This window comes from Mesoplodon bidens (assembly GCF_964165515.1).
Source record: "Mesoplodon bidens genome assembly, chromosome: 4".
NCBI classification, from domain to species: Eukaryota; Metazoa; Chordata; class Mammalia; order Artiodactyla; family Ziphiidae; genus Mesoplodon; species Mesoplodon bidens.
In genome coordinates, this window is record NC_138160.1 from 143,303,116 (window position 1) to 143,324,704 (window position 21,589).

Below are 21,589 nucleotides of genomic sequence, written 5' to 3' on the forward strand. Positions count from 1 at the left end.
AACAGGAAGTGACACGATGGGCAGGAGACTGGATGAGCCAGCTCTCCTTGGCTTGGGGAGGCTAGCTCGTCTCAGGTCTACAAGCCAACTCACTGCTCTGCCTCTGGACTTGTATACAACCTGCACCCCACCCAGCAGCTGTCTGTGTTCCTAAGTCCACCATAGTCTAAGGGAGCGAAGAGTCTATGTTTTTCTGTGAATTGTGGGGAGATGGCTCATCAGCCAAACCACTCCACGTGGGGCTGTGGAGTTACAAAAGTACTAAGTAAAATTTACTACAAGTGTTGCTGTGTGTATCCTTGGAGCACAATGTTAACTAATTTCTGTGGGTCAAGGTCAAAGTCTGAAAAATCACTGGTTATGTTCTATCTACAGAACAGCTGGGTTGCTTAAGTTTTGACAAAGAAAAACCCCTCCCTGGACCTCAGTCTGGAATACAACTATAACAAGCAAGACTAGAGTAAGAAGCTGAGCAAGCGGACAGGGAGCAGTCAACCTACTGGCTGGGGAAGGAGGCTGCCCAGTCATGAGAGATGGACAAAACTGCCTCAGTCTACCCAAGACAAAAGCAGAAACAGTCTAGATGAAGTGCTTTTTATTTTTAGACCAACCAAATATATTTAATATAAAAACCCTTTAATAGACAAACTGCCATCACAACAGCATCCATGTAGCGACGAGGGGATGCGGGCAAGGGTGGGGAGCGTGGTGGAGGGGGGAAGGTTTTCAGGGTCCCTCCTGCTTCTCTTGTCTGCACTGTGGCCTCTGAGAACATGAGGTCTTAGCAGAGGGCAGATCAAGGCAGCCAGAAGCAGAGGGGCCCTGATACCGATATCGAGACAGACCACAAAAGGCCCCTCCAACATACCATCTTCCCACAAGGGCAGCCTCCAGGGAAAGCCAGATCCAGCCGGGAGGCAGCAGGAGGGTGGCTGCGACTGAGAGGAGCATCAGCCATCTTTTCTCAGCATCCTGCTGATCACCCTTTTGGGAACAGAGTTTTCCAGAGGGCTACTGGATTGAAAAGACCTAAAAATCATCCTAGGAGAAGGACAGAAATTGTGTCCGAGTCCATGTTCTACCGAGGCTCCTGGCCTGTGACTCCAGAAAGCTGGGTGGGTCTGCTCAGATGTTTGGGAAGGAAAATGAACGACAGAGCCTTTGGCCCAATAGGGCTGAAGCCTTGCCAGGCATAGACCAAGAAATCCTCAAGGCAGGCCAGGGAGGTCTGTGGGAAGAGCTTTGGGTCAACGGTACTATTGGAGTGTGATGGCACAGTGGCCCGCAGGCGGAGTTTATAATGTGTGTGGAGGCGAGAAAGGACACAAGAGAGAAAGAATTAAGAACTGAAGTACCTGCTTCTTTCAGGCCTGGGCAGTAGAGGTGAGATGATCCTCTGGGCCAGGGTTGGCAGAGAGAGACCTGAAGCCCCTTCCTTCCTTGGTGCCAAGTTTGACTGGCCTGGATATAGTTGATGGCCCCAAAGTCCTCCACGTGGCCTCCCTGAGACTCTCTGGTAGGCCCGGCTGCCCCCTCCAGATGTGCCAGGAGACTGGCCCGCAGTCCCAGCTGGGCCCAGGTAGGGCCTAGAGTCCCACAGTTAGATGCAGTCCATGGAGTTCTCAGGGAGGAGCCCAGGGATGCAGCCAGGGAGACCTAAGCCCTTGATGGGAGTGCAGCTGAGGGGGAAGCCGCAGCCCAGGGCTGGGTCGTGGTTCTCTATGGCCTCCAGCCTGTCTGTGTTGTTGTCCCAGTTGATGTGGAAGCGGGTCACCCGGGGGTTTGAGGCCAAGATGTTCCGCTGGAGCTGGGGCAGGAAAAGGAACGGGAACCCTCATTAGCATGCCCTCGCATTACTCCCACACAGTAGGGCGCTCTGAGATCCCGCCCCAAAAGCCCAGGAAGAGCAGACCTTGTTTATTCCATCCCCACCGACAATATGTGTAGAACTCCAGGGAGTGCCTGTGCACCATGATTTAGGGCCAGGGCCTATCTAATCTTGATTCTGCAAGGCAAAATTCTGAGAAACAAAGACCTTTCTCTTTCCTGTTCTAGCCTGGCGCTGCAAGAGCGGAGCACTACTTGAAAACCTTAAGAAGTGACCTTGGCTCCCAATTCCAACGACTCAACTACCCCCAGGTGCTAAGGAGCCAGCCTGGGCTTCCCTGGTGGTGCAGTGGTTGAGAGTCCACCTGCCGATTCAAGGGACACAGGTTCGTGCCCTGGTCCGCGAAGATCCCACATGCCGCAGAGCGGCTGGACCCGTGAGCCATGGCCGCTGAGCCTGCACGTCCTGAGCCTGTGCTACGCAACGGGAGAGGCCACAACAGTGAGGCCCACGTACCGCAAAAAAAATAAAAATAAAAAAGGAGCCAGACTGTCTGAAGCAGGAAGCATGGAGAAAGGACCCACCTGAGAGAAGTCTGGCTTTAGGGGTGGGTTCTCCCGCAGCTCAGGGTTAGGGTACTCATTGTTGACGTAGTAGCCCACTCGGATGAACTCCTGTCCGTGGTAGGTGCAGGTGATGAGGACCACAGTCACACCCACGGCGTCAGTCTCAGGGATGAGGGATGGGTTGGGGGCATCGGCCTAGGGGAAACACAGGCTGGGCCTTAGCACTGATTGCCAGTCACACCTTGACAGGTAATACGATTCTCAAGCAACGTATGTTTACTGAGCCAAAAGTATGGGTCTCTGCTCTCAGGGGTTTTCAATCCAGTGGTGAAGACAGAATCAATCGCACAAATGCCTGTAAAGTGCCGAATGTGACAGGTGCCATCAAGGAGAAGTATATGGTGTTGAGGAGGAGTGTAGTAGGCAAGGGGGAGAGCGGTATAAAATGAGGCTGAACAGGTGAGCAGGTAGGTACCCGTCAGTTAAGGGCTTGGGAAAGATCGAGAATGTTTAGCAGGAGATAAGTGTGGCATCACTCCTGCCATCTGAAAAGACGACCCTGGAGGCCAGTGGAGCTGCGATAGGAAGAGGGCTAAGCGGGAGCAGGGAGACTAGGCAGGAGGCTACAGAGGTCATCCTGCAGAGAGGACAGTGGCTTAGATCAGGCAGTAGAGAAGGGGAGAGAGTGGACAGATGTGGGGTGTATCGTTAAGGACAGGATCGGCTGTATGACTGGTGCAAAATGAGACCAACACAAATGAAAACACGAGGGACTTCCCTGGTGGTTAAGAATCCGCCTGCCAATGCAGGGGACACGGGTTTGAGCCCTGGTCCAGGAAGACCCCACGTGCTGTGGAGCAACTAAGCCTGTGCGCCACAACTACTGAGTCTGTGCTCCGCAACGAGAGAAGCCACCGCAATGAGAAGCCCACGCGCCGCAACGAAGAGTAGCCCCCGCTCGCCGCAACTAGAGAAAGCCTGCACGCAGTAACAAAGACCCAACACAGGCAAAAAAAAAAGCAACAAACAAGTGAAAACACAAGGCCTCATGTTCAAAAATTAGTAAGTTTCAGCCAGTGACAGCAGAACATCATACCAAGAGTGGGGCCCAGTGTGACTGCATGGGTCGCAGGCCTAGGAAGCCGGTCCTGGCTGTGGGGTAGGTTAGGTGGATTGGATATGGGTGGGTGCGGGCTTAGGTGATGGGATGAGGTTGCTTAGATTGGGGCCGGAATAGCCAAGATCAGATAAGTGAATGGATTTGAGCAGAGGCTCTCAAACTTTAGTGTGCCTGAGAAGCACATGAAACCTGCATTTCTGACAACAACCCCTGTGATGCTGGGTTAGAGAGCTATTTAGCAGCTACAGTGGATCCTCATTATTCATGCATCCTGTATTTGCCAATTCGACTACTTGCTACAATGTATTTGTAACCCCCAAATCAATATTCAGGGGCTTTCACCGTCATTTAAGGACAGGCACAGAGCAGGGGTGGAATTTGAGTAGCTCAGTGTGCACGTTCCCAGCTGAGGTAGAACCAGGCAGTCTCAGACTGTAAACACGTGTCTTTTTTCCTGTCTCAGGGCCACGGTTTCTGCATCTTTGTTGGTAATTTTGCTGTTTAAAAGGGCCCCAGGCCTTCCCTGGTGGCGCGGTGGTTGAGAGTCCGCCTGCCGATGCAGGGGACACGGGTTCGTGCCCCGGTCTGGGAAGATCCCACATGCCGCGGAGCGGCTGGGCCCGTGAGCCATGGCCGCTGAGCCTGCGTGTCCAGAGCCTGTGCTCCGCAACGGGAGAGGCTACAGCAGTGAGAGGCCGGCGTACCGCAAAAAAAAAAAAAAAAAAAAGGGGGGGGGGGCCCCAAAGCGTAGTGCTGAGTGCTGCCCTGTTTCTAAAAGCAAGAAGGGATGTACCTCATAGAGAAAAACGTGTTAGATAAGCTTTGTTCAGGCATGAGTTATAGTGATGTGGGCCATGCGGTCAATGTGAATAAATCAACAATACAAAATAAGTTGTCTTTAAACAGAAAAACATAAAACAAGATTATGTATTGACTGGTTGATAAAAATGTGACTCGCAGGAAAATAACACTATATTTCCTCTAGGGGCAATGATTTAATTCACTAATTCACCAATTCAGTGTCTGCAGCAACTTTACAGAACATAACTCCCACGAGTAATGAGAATCAACTGTAAATCAGTGGCTCATGGTAACAGTTATGACACAGCGGTGGAGGAGAGGGAGGTGTCTGAAGTACCTTTGAGAGGTCAGACAGTGCTTGAGAGCAGAGCCAGGATTTGAACCTGAACTTTGACCAATGAACCATTCTGTGTGCTTTTGGGTAGAAGAGGATGTTTCTAGGTGTCAAGGCCTAAGGCCTAGTCTTTCTTACCTGAAAGACGAACATGTGTCTCCCTGCTGGGACAGGGCCGACCAGCACTGAGTCTAGGATTTGATCGAACTCCTCACTCTCGGCTGAGCCAACGTAAATGATCTTCCACTCCAGGTCTGCAAGGATACAGGGTGTTAAGAACTGAAACAGCTTGACAGCAAGAAGGCTGGGAAAGGGCCTTCTCATGTTAGTTTTGGATAGGTCCTTAATATATTGATAGATTTTTATTCTCAAGGACACCTGACACCCACTGGGCACTAAGTGCCAGGCACTGCGGTCCCAATCACTGGGGCAGGCGCGAAGCTCTATTTCCGGTGGGGAAATTTCTCCTGTGGGCCTAGCTTTGCCAGGCGACCTTGACTCGGCACCTCCGGGTAAACTTGGGCCTCTCAGAGCCTGAGGGTGAACCGTATGGCAGAGGTTGAATTAAGAGCCACGTGACAGAGGCATGGAGGCGTGTTGAGGAGGGAACAGCAGGGACTTGGGCCATTTGAGGGCCCTGCCCACTGGGTGGCGGGATAGGAAGCAGCATCCTCTTTCACACACACGGACCAGTGCCACCGAACTGAGTAGATCCCTCGACAACTGGGGCAGGGCAGCAGATTGCAATGCAGTAGGACAGCCAGCCGGCAGGAGGGGAAGATAAGGTCGCTGGGGGAGCCAGCCAGTCCCCAGGTCCTCCAGATCCGGCACCAAGTCATGCCTGCTCACAGACATCAGGGCAACAGCGACTCAGTCAACAAATATGGCATCATACGGCCATCCTCTGAACCCCAATTTTCTTGCATCCCATCCAGTAGGGGACTCAAATTCCTGGGTATGTTCCGGCAAGATAAAAGGGAAAGTGCTCAATGAGACCCTGCCCGTCAATCACAGGAAATTCCCAGTGACTGCGGCCTCTTGCAGGAGGTCCAAGTGTATCAGGGGCAAGGTCATGCTACTACACGGAAATCTGGCAGGAGACCTGAAACTTATTTTAGGTTCTTTGAAATTACACAACCTATGGCTCCAGCAGCCGGGGGAAGTTTCACAAGCTGTGATTTTCACAGGAAGCAAACTGTCTTAGAAGCTGCCCTGTTCCTTGGTCTCGTGTCCCACAGGAGCACCCAACTTTGGAAGCACAGCAATGCCGGGCCATGACTATGGAGGTTTGTCACCTGGGCTCCATGCCCTTTCTCGATACACTGGCCTCCTGTCCTTTTGCAACTGACACCCAGGCCTTCTACTCAGGGACCCTAACAGATCTGTAGGAGGTGGTGGCCATTGGGCTCACTGGGGTTCAGTCAAACTCCAGTCTCTTATTATTTGCAGGGAGGAGTTAAGTTTACTGATTTATTTTTGTTACCAGTAGTGACACAACCAGAAATAACGTTTTTGGATGAAAAGAAAACAAGCTAGCTCTGTTCTCACCTTTCTAACATAGCTCTATCGTTTGATATCTTTCCTTCTGGCCTTTTCCCCCATCACCAGGGGAGTCACACATGTGTGTATTAATTACTGTGCTGCAGGGGGAGACAGAAAGGAGATTTTAATAGAGCAGGCCGGGTTGTATGCCGTGGGCTCTCAGCGTTCAATACTGTCGGCAAGGGAGTTCCCTGGTGTCCTAGTGGTTAGGATTCTGGGCTTTCACTGCTGTGGCCCGGGTTCAAACCCTGGTTGGGGAACTGAGATGCCACAAGCTGCATGGTGCAGCCAAAAAAAAAAAAAAAAAAAAAATACCGTCAGCAAAACCTAAACAAAGATTTTGTTTACCAAGAAAGCATGCTGGCTGACCAGAAGAGAGAAATGCAGGTGGACAAGCAAATGGATCACGATGGCTCCTTCCATACAGGCCAGAAAGAAACCAGAGAATTAACCAAGGACTGCAGAGAAATACTCACTCAAGGGTTAGAGGAGCCGATAAGATCACCTATGGAAGATAGAAGATGACTGAAATGAGGATCTACAAATCGGAATTGCCTGAAACCTGCTCAAGTGTCTTAAGGAGAAGCATACTGAAGTGACTTCATTTTTGAATGAGATATGGGGCGTCAATCACCAACACAGCACAAACTCACTCTTACTGGATATGGGACACGATCACACACATGTAGCATTGTGTGCCTAACCTTCTGAGTAATTTCAAGGGTAAAATGACTACATTACTTTTTTTTTTTTCTTCTTGGCCATGCCATGTGCTTGTGGGATTAGTTCCCTGACCAGAGATTGAACCCGGGCCCCCTGCAGTGGAAGTGCAGAGTCCTAACCACTGGACTGCCAGGGAATTCCTTATATTACATTTTGTCTTTATGCCTTAACTTTATAATCTAACCATTGCACAAGATGCCGCTCTACTATGTACGAAAACAAAACCCAAACCAATGATATGATGAAAGACATGTTAAAAAAATATATATCGTAGTTGAACTAGTTGGAGAATCTGTTTCCTGCCTTAAAAACGACGACAGGACTTCCCTGGTGGCGCCGTGGTTAAGAATCTGTCTGCCCCTACTAGAGAATGGACTTGAGGATATGGGGAGGGGGAAGGGTAAGCTGTGACAAAGTGAAAGAGCGGCATGGACATATATACACTACCAAACATAAGGTAGATAGCTAGTGGGAAGCAGCCGCATAGCACAGGGAGATCAGCTCGGTGCTTTGAGACCGCCTAGAGGGGTGGGATAGGGAGGGTGGGAGGGAGACACAAAAGGGAGGGGATATGGGAACATATGTATATGTATAACTGATTAAATTTGTTATAAAGCAAAAAAAAAAAAAAAAAAAAAAAAGAATCTGTCTGCCAATGCAGGGGATGCAGGTTCGAGACCTGGTCCGGGAAGACCCCACATGCTGTGGAGCAACTAAGCCTGTGCGCCACAACTACTGAGCCTGCGCTCTAAAGCCTGCGAGCCACAACTACTGAAGCCTGTGCGCCTAGAGCCCGTGCTCTGCAACAAGAGAAGCCACCGCAGTGAGAAGCCCATGCACCACAACAAAGAGTAGCCCCTGTTCGCAGCAACTAGAGAAAGCCCGGGCACAGCAATGAAGACCCAAGGCAGCCAAAAATAAATAAATAAATAAATAAATTTATAAAAACAACAACTTATCTAGTAGGGCTTTTTCTGTTTATCACTTTCCCTTTGTTCGTAATCATACAGATGAACCTTGGCCTGACCTCAGGGTGTTAGGTGTGGCAGATCTCCTGCCATCTGGCTCCAAGACTTGTTCAAGTAGTACCTGTTGCATTTCTCAACTAAACAAGGGAAAAACACACCCAATGTATTGAATGTAGACCCATGCCTTGGAAGCATCTATTTCCAGATGCTGAGGAGAAAAGAGAGCAAAAGAACCCTTGAGAAATGGGTCAGACTGGGGATTGGGTGTTCAGCTCTTCAGTTGCCAGTGTCTGAAGTCACCAGGTAACAAGACTGAGATTCCTCCAGAATCTGAGAGACTTCTAGAGCCAGGCCCATTGCATCTGTCTGGGAGGCAGGAAACAAATTCTCTCTGCTCTGTGGGAAGAGGCAGAAAGGAAGTTGGCAGGTTAGAGTGAAGGACAGCTCAACAGGTACAACCAAAGAGTCTAGATTTCTAGGCCAGAGTTGGCTTTCCAACTGGAATTTCTCTGAGCAAAAGTTTTATTGTCCAGGTATAAATAATAATAGCACCTCCCTTTTCCTCCTCTGAGTCCTGTTTATGCTCCACTTCTAAAATAGGATGCCTTCTTTCCCAGGTTATAGCAAAGATAAAGAACCCTGGACACAGAACTCAGAGACAAAACCTAGGGTTAATAATTCTACAAACCGGCTGTGTGACCTTGGAGAAGTCATTCCATTTCTTTCTATTAAAAAATAATAACCTGCAGGTTGACTTTAGCCTTTCCTGCTCTGATTCTATAAACAGATTAGTAAAGTAACAGAGCAGGAGCTTTGTAGGAATGAAAGTACTAGACAGATAATGACCATGCAACCATTTTTAAATGCAAGGAGCACAAACAGGCTGATTGAAACCTGATCTCCTGCCATCTGGGAACTGTGAATCCCTTAACCTATTAGCTCCTTACATCTCCTCCTGGCTTTAAAATTAAATCTTATTCCACAGGGTCATTCTACACTTTATTTATTTATTTACACCCTGCCTTGTTCCAGAAAGGATTTAACTGGGCTTATTCTATAGTTAGTCACAAGTAGACCCCTTAATTTAAAAAGGAGAGAAACTGGGGAGAGACTGGTCCAATGGCCCAGCCCAAGCACACACACATTAAAACTGTATCAACCCCAGGCTAGTCCACGGGCCGATATGCAGGCAAACCACCCACCTACCACTGAGAGGTGCTGCTTAGCACACCCTGGCCTCACAGATCTCCACCTCCTCAGCCGCTGCCTCTTCTCTTCTTTTAACCACCAAGTGGAGAAGAGATCTAATGGAATACTTCCTCCTGAAAGCGGTGCCAAGACTAGCTGAAATGACCTCAGATTTTTCGATTTTTATAGACCTTTACTTGAAAGGTCTTTTACTCTTTGTGGCTCCCGTCTTCTCATCTGTGAGATGAGAGCCATGTCCACCTTTGTTACACAGATGAGTAAGTACATCTGTGAAAGCACCTTGGAAAAGATGCACAAAATGTTGTGACCTCCCAGATGATTGTTTGAAGCCAGATACCTTCACGGCTCAGCCTGGAACACCCACCCCCCCAGACTAGGTCAGACCATCAAAAATGTTGGGGGCATGGCTGCAGTAGGTCAGCAGGAGTCTGGCAGGCAAACAGAAGGAACCAGCTAATGCTTGCCTGGCCATGCCACCCCTCAGATTTGAGTATGTTCATTGAAGCCCACAGTCAGAGAGGCGGAAGGAACAGGAGCTGGGGAGATCAGGTTATCCTCAAAGACTGGAGCCAGAAGCCAGGCCATGCCTCCCCAGGTGGAGTAGAGGGTTGGGGCCAGACTAAGGAGGGAAGCCAGGTTCTAGGGTATGTGGTTTGGGGTAGAGAACAAGCAGAAGTAGCTGGGGTTGGGGTTAAGTATCAGCAGGTAGGGGAGGAGATTATGGGGAGACAAATGGGGAGATGGGGACGAGTGAGGTCTTGCCACAGGGGGAGAGGATCTTCACAGGGAAAATGGGGGAGGGGGCTGAGGTTTCCATATGGGAAATTGGGAGGGGGCTGGGGTTTCCGTTGGGGAAATTCGAGGGGCCTGGAGGTTAGGATCGCCACAGGAGAAGAGTGAGGTGGGAGTGTCTCACCACAGGGGACAGGGGATTGGTGGGGAGGACTGGGTGGCTGCAGTGGCAGTCTACCCGTACAGAAACAGAAGGTGGGGCGTTTTTTGCTACAGGCAAGACGGGGTGGCTGAGTGTCTCTGCAGGTTAAAGAACGGAGGCTGAGAAGGTCTCTACATAGAACACAGGTGCCCAGGAGGAGCGCCACAGGAGAAAGAGGGGAATGATGAGGTCTCCACAGGGGAGAACGGGAGTAACCGTGGGGGTGGGGGTGGGGTAGTCTCTAAGGGCAGGTTGGCGCTGGGAGGGGGTTTGGTTCACGGGAGATCTCGGTTGGGGGAGGGGGTGTGTGTTTCACAGGGTTGGCCTCGGGGTTGTCTCCAAGGGGAGGTCGGGGTTGGCCCAGGGGAGAGGGGGTCTCCACACGGGCCCAGCCTCACCGTCTGCCAGGGCCTCATTGCACTCGAAGCTGATCTCGAACCGGAAGGGGCTGTGGAAAGGGCTCGGATTCTCCAGCACCGCCACGTTCAACACCGACACCTTAGCCATCGCCTCGTCGGATCGCAGCCGAGGCCAGAGCTGGGGCCGAGCCCGTGTCTGGGTCCTATCGGGTCAGCGGAGTAGCGTTGCCCAAAGCCGCTCCCGCTCCCTCCGACCGCGATCTAAAGTGCGTATCTCCTCCGCGCGCCTCCTTCAAATAGCAGGTCCCACCCTCCGGCTAATCACAGTCAACGCTCCACGACTGCGCGAGCTCCCCCTCAGCCAATCCTGGAGCGTCGGTCTGCGCGCGCCGAGACTCCCGGGACCAATCCGTGGAGCTCCCTCTCCGGGATGCGGGAGGGAGGCGGAACCGTCTCTTAGCTTCTTTGGGTGTCCGCGGAGAACCAATCCCCAGAGTCTCCGACTCGGAAGTCTAGGGAGGGGTGGGCGGGGTCATGGCGCAGGGCTCCTCTTGGCCAATCCTGAGGGTCCCCGCACCAGCGAGGTCAGCGCTTAGCCCCGCCCTTCCGGGAGACGCATCCAGCTGGGGACAGCGCAGCCAACCTCCGAGCGGTGGCGCGCGGCGCTCGCTTAAGAGGGAAAGAAGGGCGGTGCTTTACCTGCGGTGATTGGCAGGCAGGAGTGGGGAGGGAATAAAGCAAATTCTATGAGAAGTGATTGGCTGAGATGGCTGCGGGAGGCGGGAGGAGAGAAGAATCGGCCGGGGATTCGTGGGAGTGGAGCGGAAGTCGGCTGCTAGCGCGACGGAGCCGCGTGTGAAGAGGAAAGAGGAGCGTTTGTACCTTTGGCGTCTGTCAGCTGGTGAGCGTTGCTGGAAGTTTCTCGAAGGGGGCTCCTGGCTCCTCAGGCCCAGCGGCCTGGGAGAACGTTGTGAACGTTTAACTCACCCTTGAGGGGAGACGGTTGGGGCCGGTACGCGGCGCGCTGAGTCCCGGGACCGGGAGTCGGGCCTGGTTCGAATCCAGTTCTTACACCCTCGAGAGCCTCTGGGGAGGTTTCATGTGGACAACGCTGTAAGTGGGAGTTCGAGTCTGGCCTTTGCTACTCACTACCCGAGGCCACGTTTCCCAGCCCAGTGAACGGGGTCGTGAAAATTGACTGTCCTGACTTATGATTACATAATACATCTAGAAACTTCTCTCCACGCTTCCAGGCATAGGCTGGACCACCGTGGCCCCCAGTCTGGAAGACTCGAGGGACCTCCGCACTCACTCACTGTGCTTCCACCAGCGGCAACATACCTAATTTTACACTTTTCTATAGTAACCACGTTAAAAAAAAGTTTTAAAAAGTTAAATTAATTTTAATATACTAAAATTAATATAGCTACAATATCATTTCAACATGTGATCTGTATAAAAAAATACAACTGAGGTATCTTACATTTTGTTACTTAGTACTAAGGCTTTGAAATCCTGTGTGTTTTACACATTATACCACATCTGTGCTCCGGATGCAGCATTTTCACCGGAAATAGTTTAGGTTTCATAAAATTTACAGTTGAAATGTAGATTCACATGCCCAAGCTGTTCCCAGCATACTTAAAAGTTTCCCATGAGCTCAGTCTTCTGTCGGTGTTAAATTGAAATGTTAATTGATGAAAGTTAAGCCACGGGAATGTTCTGTTTCACAGCGGCACTAGCCACATGCAGGAGCTCGTGATCCCCTGTGGCTTCTGTATTGGACAGTGCAGATCTGAAACAAATTGGATCAGTCACACCCCCCCACTTAAAATGTGAGTGGTTTTCTATTGTTCTCAGTATGAGAATATTGTCTTCAAGGCTCTACATGCTTTGTTTACTAGCCACCCAGCTCCCAACTTCAGTCCAGCCAAACTGACCCTCTTTTAATTTCGTAAAAATCTGAGATGGCAGCCCCACCTCTTCTTCCAGCTCTTGCCATGACTGGTGCCTTCTTGTTACTCAGGTCTCTGATGTCCTCTCCTGGGAGATGTCCTCTCCTGGGAGAAACCTTTCCAAGGGTCTACTGGACAGTGTTCAGACTCAGCCTGAACAGTACTGTTTCAAGCCACTAGCATTTTTTTTTTTTTTTTTACTTACTAGATTACAGGTTTATTATAGAAGGATCTAACTCAGGAAGAACTAGATGAAAGAGGTGTAGAGGGCAAGGTATGGGGAAAGGGGGTGTGTGTGTGGAACTTCCACGCTCTCTGAACTTCCATGCTCTTTGAGTGTGCTCTCTCTCCCCATTCTCCACGTGTTCACCAACCCAGAAGCTCTCTGAACCCTGTCCTTTTGGGTTGTTACGGGGGCTCCATTAGGCATGATTAATTAAATCACCGACCCCTGGTGATTGAGCTCAATCTCCAGCCCTTCACCCCTCCCAGAGGTGGGGGTGGGTTGAGCAAGCCACTAGCATTTCTTATCCAGCTGCTTCTGTGGCCTCGTGATGCTAGGCATTATTTTTATTATTATTTTTTGTATCTCTATCTCACATTAAGTAAAAAAAAAAAAATTGTTTTAATCGAAAGGATTTTTTTTCCCCCATTGAAACGATTTGGCTGCAAGAAAATTCACATTACAATCGGTTATGATTTCTTGGCAGTTACTGGGCATCCTTGGGAATTTTTGTGACTTGAGAAAATCTAATTTTCAAATTATTTCCAAATGTAATTCGATTGTTTATGAATACAAAATTTGATGAATGAAGTTGTTATGATATGTTTTCTAGACATTTAATTGAACATTTATTTATTACAACTTCATAGTTTTCTTTTTGCATTGTGGAACTTTTTTTCCTGTATCCCCAGCCCCAACCTTTTCATAGCCTCTGAAAAGCTCATCAGCCGTAAGCATTATGTCTGTGGTGCTAATGAAGAAAATGGCCCTGTCTATAATGCCTTCTCCCTACAGCTGGCTGAATAATCTTCCGTTGTAAACCAGATCATGTCATTACCGTGCTTAAAACCTTCAAAGGCTTATCATACTTAGAATGAAACTTAGGATCTTTACTTTGGCTTAGGAGGCCCTGCACACTGGCTTCAGCTGACCTCTCAAGCCTCAGCTACCAGTCTCCCTCTTGTGACCACTCTCAAGCCCTGCTGGCTTCATTTCCCGTCTTTTAACACACCAAACGTATTCCTGCTGCAGGGTTTTGCACTTGCTGTTCCCTCTGCCTGGAATGTGCTTCCTTCAGATAATTGCGTGGCTGTCTCATAATTTATGGTTCACCTCAGATGTCTCCCAAAGAAGCCTTCTTGGACCACCCTAGTTAAAGTAGACCGTCATTAATTACAAAGCCTGCTTTATTTATTATCTTAGGAGCACTTACCAGAATCTGTAGATATGTTGATTTTGTGGGGTTTTTTTGGCCGCACGGCTTGCGGGATCTCAATTCCGCTACCAGGGATTGGACCTGGGCCACAGCAGTGGAAGCGCCGGATGCTAACCACTAGACCACGAGGGAACTCCCTAATTGTGCTTCTTAGCTTTCATCATCCCTCAGTAGACTGAAAGCTGGCTGAGGACAGAGATCTCACCTGTCTCACGCTGAACTCTCAGTGTATTGCCAGAGCTTAGCATAGGAAGTCTTCAATAAATTTTTTTAAAAAGTGTAAATCCAGGACTTCCCTGTTGGCGCAGTGGTTGAGGGTCCGCCTGCCGATGCGGGGAACGCGGGTTTGTGCCCCGGTCCGGGAAGATCCCACGTGCCGCAGAGCGGCTGGGCCCGTGAGCCATGGCCGCTGGGCCTGCGCATCCGGAGCCTGTGCTCCGCGGCGGGAGAGGCCGCAGTGGTGAGGGGCCCGCGTACCGCAAAAAAAAAAAAAAAAAAAAAGTGTAAATCCATATAAAGGACTTAGCATAGTACCTGGAATGTGAAGAGTACTCCATAAACACCATAAACATGAACTGTTAGTAGCGCATAGTAATTAGGAGATAAGTCATCATTTTTCTTATGTAGTGTTTCAGGTACACTCACACTCAAAAACAAGCATAAGAAATGCTATGACAAATATGTTTTTACCCATCACCCAGCTTAAGAAGTAAAACATTAGCGATGCAATTGAAAGGTCTTTTATACCCCTGCCTCAAACCCGTTCCTCTCCCCTTGTTTTCAGATGTAACTGCAATCCTGGTTTTGGTGTTTATTTTTCAGTGCACGTTTGTGTATCTTTAATATGTGCCTTTAAACTATGTAGAGTATTGTATGTCATGTTCTACAACTTGATACAAAAGAGTCAACTATAGCAGGCCTGAGACTGCTCTCCTTAGAAAGGCCTGTTTGCAAGGTTGCCTCTTGGCTGGTGTCTAGGAACTTGGATTTCAGGAGGGTTCACACCATTCCCTAAATAATACAAGGGGCTCATGGTGCCTAAACTGTACAAACAATGTGATTTTTGTCGAACACCTGCTTTTCTTCTGGAGTCTGGAAGTTTGGTACTTGAGCAGCTGCCCCCCCCCCCACCCTAATACCCTGGGCACTGTATCTCTAAGGAGCTTTCCTGGTGGACAACATTTCACACGTGTTGTCACAGCTCTGCTATAGGAACTAAGCACGTCCTTTGTAACTCCACTGGGAGAGGACTCTTGGAAGCTTGTGCCTGGTTTCCTCCAGACTTCGCCCCATGCACCTTTTCCCTTGGCTGATTTTGCTTTGTATCCTTTCACTGTAAGAAATCATACCCTGGGAAATTCCCTGGTGGGCCAGTGGTTAGGTCTCTGAGCTTCCACTTCAGGGGGCACAGGTTCAATCCCTGGTCGGGGAACTAAAATCCCACATGCCACATGGTGTGGCCAAAAAAACCTCACAAAAGCAAAAAACCAAACCAAAACAACAACAACAACAAAAAAGAAAGCATACCCTGAGTAGGCTATATGCTAAATCCTGTGAATACTCCTAGTGAGTCAGGGATGATCTTGGGGACCCCCAACACAGTATCATACCACATATATCCCGATAGGGCTGGAACTAGGATGAGGAAAGCAAGGGCACAACATTTAAGGAGACATACCCTCCAAGTCACACAAGTGCCAACCTATACCTGCATGACTCTGAGGGTGAGTGCCTCCTAAAATTTTCATTCTAGACACCTAACTTGCTTCACTCTGGTCCCAGCCCTACCTTCATTTTTTTTAAAAAAATAATTAATTAATTGTGGCTGCCTTGGGTCTTCATTGCTGCACGCAGGCTTTTTCTCTAGTTGTGGCAAGCGGGGGCTACTCTTCGTTGCAGTGTATGGGCTTCTCATTGCGGTGGCTTCTCTTGTTGCAGAGCACGGGCTCTAGAGCGCAAGCTCAATAGTTGTGCACAGGCTTAGTTGCTCTGCGGCATGTGGGATCTTCCCGGACCAGGGCTCAAACCCGTGTCCCCAGCATTGGCAGGCGGATTCTTAACCACTGCGCCACCAGGGAAGTCCCCCAGCCCTACCTTCTGAAGCTGCTGTTTTTGGGTCAAACATAATGCTTTTAAAAAAATAATAAATTTATTTATTTTTGTCTGTGTTGGGTCTTCGTTGCTGTGCGCAGGCTCTCTCTAGTTGCGGCTACTATTCATTGCGGTGTGGGGGCTTCTCACTGCGGTGGCTTCTCTTGTGGAGCACAGGCTCTAGGGTGCGCGGGCTTCAGTAGTTGTGACTTGCGGGCTCTAGAACGCAGGCTCGGTAGTTAGTTATGGCGCACGGGCTTAGTTGCTCTGCGGCATGTGGGATGTTCCCGGACCAGGGCTCGAACCCGTGTCCCCTGCATTGGCAGGCGGATTCTTAACCACTGTGCCATCAGGGAAGCCCTGAACGTAATGCTTTTCAGAGGTATATATGTGACACGTGTATAGCTCTAGTCGTTTATTTTCACTGGTGTATGGCTGTGCTGTCTGATGTAGTAACCATTAGCCACATGTGGCTATTTATATTTCAGTTAATCAAAATTAAATGAAAAATTCAATTCCCCAGTCACTTAGCCACATTTCATATGTTTAATAGACACCTGTGGCTAGTGACTACCGCATTAGACAGCTTAGATAAAGAATACTTCTGTGATCACAGAAAGTTTTGTTGGATAGTGTACTTACCCATCTACCTCTTGCTTGGTATTTAGCTTGTTTCTGGTTTTCTACTCTTACAAACAGTGCTGTAATGTTTATTGTTGTGCATGGCTCTTTGTGTACACATGCAGGAGTTTCCCTAGGCTACATACCTAGGAGTTGAACTGCTGGGTTTTGGGAATATTCACCTTTACTAGACATTGCCAGTTTGTTCTTCAAAATGGTTGTTCCAGTTCTCACTCCCACCAGCATTGTTGCTATTGCTCAGTGTCCTTATCCATACTTGTTATTGTCAGACCCTTACATGTTTGTCTTTATGATGGCTGTGAATTATTGGTTTCAGTTTGCATTACCATGATTAATAGTGAGATTGAGCTTTTTAAATGTTTATTTACCATTTGCCTTTCGTGAATTGCCTGTTCATATCTTTGCCCATTTTCCTGCTGGATTGTCTTCATCTTACTGAGTGCAGGAGTTCTTACATCTGAGGCATGCCTTTTCATTTGTATGGTGTCTTCTGATGTTCAGAATTTATTATTATTATTATCATCATCATCATTAATGTCATCAGAATTATGAATCTACTTATAGTTTGTGTTTTTTTGTGTCTTGCTTAAGAAATCTTACGCTGCGATCAGTAAGATATCCTACTGTATTTTCTTCTGGAAGGTCTACTTTTCATATTTATCTTCACAAAAAACAATCTGGAATTTATTTTTGTTTATGATGTGAGGTAGGTTTAATTTTTTTCGTTTGGATAACCACATGTCCCAGCTCCATTTATTGAGTAGTCCAGTGGTTCTCAAAATGTGATCCCCCGGGGATCCCCAAGAACCTTTTAGGGAATCCATGAGATAAACTATTTTCATAATAATTCTAAGGCATTATTTGCCTTTCTCATTTGTGCTGTGTTGTCTGCACTATTGGTACCAAAACAATGGGTAAAACTTCTGGCCCCTTAGCAGGAAACAGTGCAGTGTCACCATATTGTGGTAGTGGTTGTCATTGTATTCCTCACCACCACACACACGCTCAGTGCTAAAACGCTTTCACTTAAGAATGCCCTTGAAGGAGCAGTGAAAGTAGTAATTGTGTTAAAGCTTAGCCCTACAGCAGGTCTTTCTAATATTCTGGGTGGTGAAATGGGACGCTTGCATAGAGCACTTCTATTGCATGCTGGAGAATGATGGTAGTTGAGGTAATGTACAGTAGTTTGAGTGGAGGTGGAACTGCTGACTTTTTATGAACACAATTTTTACTTGAATAATTGCTAATTATTAATTATTCAGATTAGGATATATGCTGTGTATTTTCTCAGAAACAAATGCAGTGAGTGGTCACTTGGAGGAGAATTAACAGTGTGTTGCCAATGATAATATTTGAGCTTTTAAGCAAAACTTAGACATTTAGGAAACTTTTATTCACCACCATCAACCTGACAACTTTTCAAATTTAAAGGTTTTCCTGATGAGATCAGTGGTGATATTATTAACAGATATATTTAAAAAATACTGTAGAGTGAAATGTAATAACTCAGCATATCAGTATTTTCCTAAAGACCAATGCATGATGTTACAAAATCAGTCATAAAAGATCAATTAAAATTTGTAAGATAGACCAATGGGTTTCAGTGTAACAGAGTATGAAAAGTTTATTGATACAGTTTCATATTCAACATTGTAAATAACTTTATTTATTTATTTATTTTTTTGCGGTACGTGGGCCTCTCACTGTTGCGGCCTCTCCTGTTGAGAAGCACAGGCTCCGGACGCGCAGGCTCAGTGGCCATAGCTCACGGGCCCAGCTGCTCCGCGGCATGTGGAATCCTCCCGGAATGGGGCACGAGCCCGTGTCCCCTGCATCGGCAGGGGGACTCTCAACCACTGCGCCACCAGGGAAGCCGTAACTAACTTTAATACACCACCACTTGTTGAGTTTTGGTATAGTAACAAAGTAAAATATCCCCAATTAGCTGAAAAGGCTATGACACTCCTCCCCTTTCCAACTATGTATCTTTGTGAGGCTGGCTTTTCTTCACATACTTCAACCAAAACAGCATATTGCAACAGATTGATTGCAGAAGCCTGATGTGAGAATACAGCTGCCTTTCTTTACACCAGACAGTAGGAGTTTTACAAAAATGTAAAACAATGCCATTCTTTGCACTACTTTGTTTTTAAAATATACATATAGTTATTTTTTAATAAAATAGGTTATTTATTTTAACATTTAATAGATTTATTAACCAATTTAATTTAGTTAAATATTTAAAAATTTTGCTCCATTTTAATTTCCAATTCAGTAAATATAAATAATCTCTATCCCCATAAACAACAGCTCATTAGGGTCCCCATTAATTTTTTTTTTTTTGCGGTACACGGGCCTCTTACTATTGTGGCCTCTCCCGTTGTGGAGCACAGGCTCCGGACGCGCAGGCTCAGCGGCCATGGCTCACGGGCCCAGCCGCTCCGCCGCATGGGGGATCTTCCCAGACTGGGGCACGAACCTGTGTCCCCTGCATCGGCAGGCGGACTCTCAACCACTGCGCCACCAGGGAAGCCCCACATTCATTTTTTTTAAAAAGATTTAATTTTTTTTAGAGCAGTTTTAGGTTCATGACATAGATTTTTCATATACCTCTTCCCCTCCCACATGCATAGTATCCCCCATCATTAACATCCACCACCAAAGTGGTGAATTTGTGTACAATTGATGAACCTATATTGACACATCATTATCACCTAAAATCCACAGCTTATGTTAAGGTTCACTCTTGGTGCACATTCTATGGGTTTGGATAAATGTATGACATGTATTCATCGTTACATATCATACAGTATCATACAGAGTATTTTCATGGCCCTAAAAATCCTCTGTGCTCCTCCCAGTCATCCCCCTCCCTATCCTCATTAATTTTTAAAAGGGTAAAGGGATCTCAACACCAAAAAAATATAAGATCCTCTGGATTAATACATCCTTTTCCTAGTGATTTGTTATCTGTGCCTAGAGCAAGTTTCCATCTAGTCACAGGTCTCTTCCATTGGACTTTTTGTCTCTTACTGTGCCAAATACCACATTGACTTAAATATGACCACACTATAACCAGTCTTGGTAAGGCTGGTTCCCCACCTTGTTCTTTCTTCTTCCATTTGTGCTGGTTATTCTTGGTCTTTGGTCTTCCATAGAAAGTGGGACACACAAATACTTTTTCCTTTTACAAAAGTAATACATATTAATGCAAACAATTTTTAAAATACAGAGTTGTGAGAAAGTTAAAATTACCCCGTTAATATTCTGGTGTGTAGCTTTAATATTTTGCATATATTTTATTATTTTTTTAAAGCAATTAAATTTTTTTCTTTTTTTAAAACGTTTATTTATTTATTTTTTGCTTGCGTTGGGTCTTCGTTGCTGCACGCTGGCTTTCTCTAGTTGCAGAGAGATGGTGCGTGAGCTTCTCACTGCAGCGGGTTCTCTTGTTGCCAGGCAGGGGCTCTAGGCACGCGGGCTTCAGTAGTTGTGGCGCGTGGGCTCAGTAGTTGTGGCACTCGGGCTCTAGAGCACAGGCTCAGTAGTTGTGGCGCACAGGCTTAGTCGCTCCGCGGCATGTGGGATCTTCCTGCAGCAGGGCTCGAACCTGTGTCCCTGCATTGGCAGGCGGATTCTTAACCACTGCGCCACCAGGGAAGTCCCTGTATATATTTTATATTTATACACACATATACACATACACACATACACTTGTATATATACACAGTTTCATATTTGTATACACACACTTTTTGTATATACATGCCATCAAAACAAAAGTAAGGTCATACTTTACCTTGTTTTTTTTTTTTGCTGTACGCGGGCCTCTCACTGCTGTGGCCTCTCCCGTTGCGGAGCACAGGCTCCGGACACACAGGCTCCGCGGCCATGGCTCGCGGGCCCAGCCGCTGCGCGGCATGTGGGATCTTCCGGGATAGGGGCACGAACCCGTGTCCCCTGCATCGGCAGGCGGACTCCCAACCACTGCGCCACCAGGGAAGCCCTACCTTGTTTTTTATATCTAGGTTTTTACCCTTAGTATTATTATGAATATATTTCCACGTCCTTTAGTGTTCTTCTGCATTATCATTTTGAATGGCTGCATGGTATTGTGTTTATGGATGTGCATTATATATGTAATAGTTTTCTATGCTAAAATTTTAGATTCTCTCTTGTGTTTCACTCTTAGAAGCCTTACTACAGTGAACTTTCTTGTCGCTGTCTTCATGCACATGCATGGTTCCTTAGCATCAATTCCCAGGAGAGGACTGGTTGGCTTAAAGTGAGGGCTTCAGTTGTGAGAAGCTGGGATCACTTGGACAGAGGCAAAGGTTGATGGAAGACAGTGGGGCAGGACAGACAGAAAAGAGTAGTGCTTGCAAGGGTTTTGGTCAAGGTGAGTCCCAGTGAAGTAAGAAGGGATATAAATGGGGGAGGGTCCTGTCATCACAGCTCATTGCCATGACTGAGATGTTTGAAAGGGTAAGAGAGAAGCAGAATAAGCCTGAGGATATTGTAGGGATAAAGGAGTAGCCTCAGCCTGGCACCCCTAGGCCTTCCCAAGAGTTCACGGGAGAGAGGAGGTTTTCTCAACGGCAGAGGCTCCAATGCTTTCAAGCCTTTGGGGATCTGAAGCGAATCCTCTGTTGCTCTGCATTAAGACCTTCCCTCTGGCTTAACTCACGTGAGTCCACTCTGGACAGTTCTAACATACTAGCTACATAGGGACCATCAGGGTGTGGCATGATTTATGGGCATCTCTGATGTGGGGAGCCAGATAGTCATCTTCCCTTAGTGAATGCCGAGTGGGGTTGGTGGGCAGCGATGGGGCCTGGGCAACTGCGGCTGGGTGCACACAGCCCTCAATGCAGCCCCTGGGCCAGGAAGACCAAGATGGAGGCCTGGTCCATCTTTCTCTTACTAGCTGAGTGAACACGGGTATGTTCTTGAACCTTTCTGGGCTTCAGCTTCTGCAGTTGTATATTGGAGCTAACTAAAACCTGCCTCACTGGATGGTTGAAAGGATTAAACTGGACAGCATATGTAAAGCATCTACAGGGTGTGGGCACTTTGAA

General features: G+C 47.7%; 1 protein-coding gene across 1 annotated transcript; it reads right to left on the reverse strand.

Moving 5' to 3' along the window:
* Positions 1 to 578: 578 nt before the first annotated feature.
* ASF1B (anti-silencing function 1B histone chaperone) lies at positions 579 to 10,835 on the reverse strand. The gene is made up of 4 exons (XM_081232962.1): positions 10,424 to 10,835; positions 4,788 to 4,903; positions 2,413 to 2,589; positions 579 to 1,807 (listed from the first exon to the last, which is right to left on the reverse strand). Exons 1-4 carry the CDS (start codon positions 10,530 to 10,532, stop codon positions 1,601 to 1,603), a joined length of 609 nt encoding a protein of 202 aa, XP_081089088.1. The 5' UTR covers positions 10,533 to 10,835; the 3' UTR covers positions 579 to 1,600.
* Positions 10,836 to 21,589: the final 10,754 nt, after the last annotated feature.

Excerpts from the sequence above, each read along its gene's own strand:
- ASF1B (XM_081232962.1), bottom strand. The coding sequence starts at position 10,532 with ATGGCTAAGGTGTCGGTGTTGAACGTGGCGGTGCTGGAGAATCCGAGC. Across the intron at positions 2,590-4,787 it reads GACACATGTTCGTCTTTCAG|GCCGATGCCCCCAACCCATC; the intron begins GTAAGAAAGACT and ends TGTTTCCCCTAG. Across the intron at positions 1,808-2,412 it reads TAAAGCCAGACTTCTCTCAG|CTCCAGCGGAACATCTTGGC; the intron begins GTGGGTCCTTTC and ends TTCCTGCCCCAG.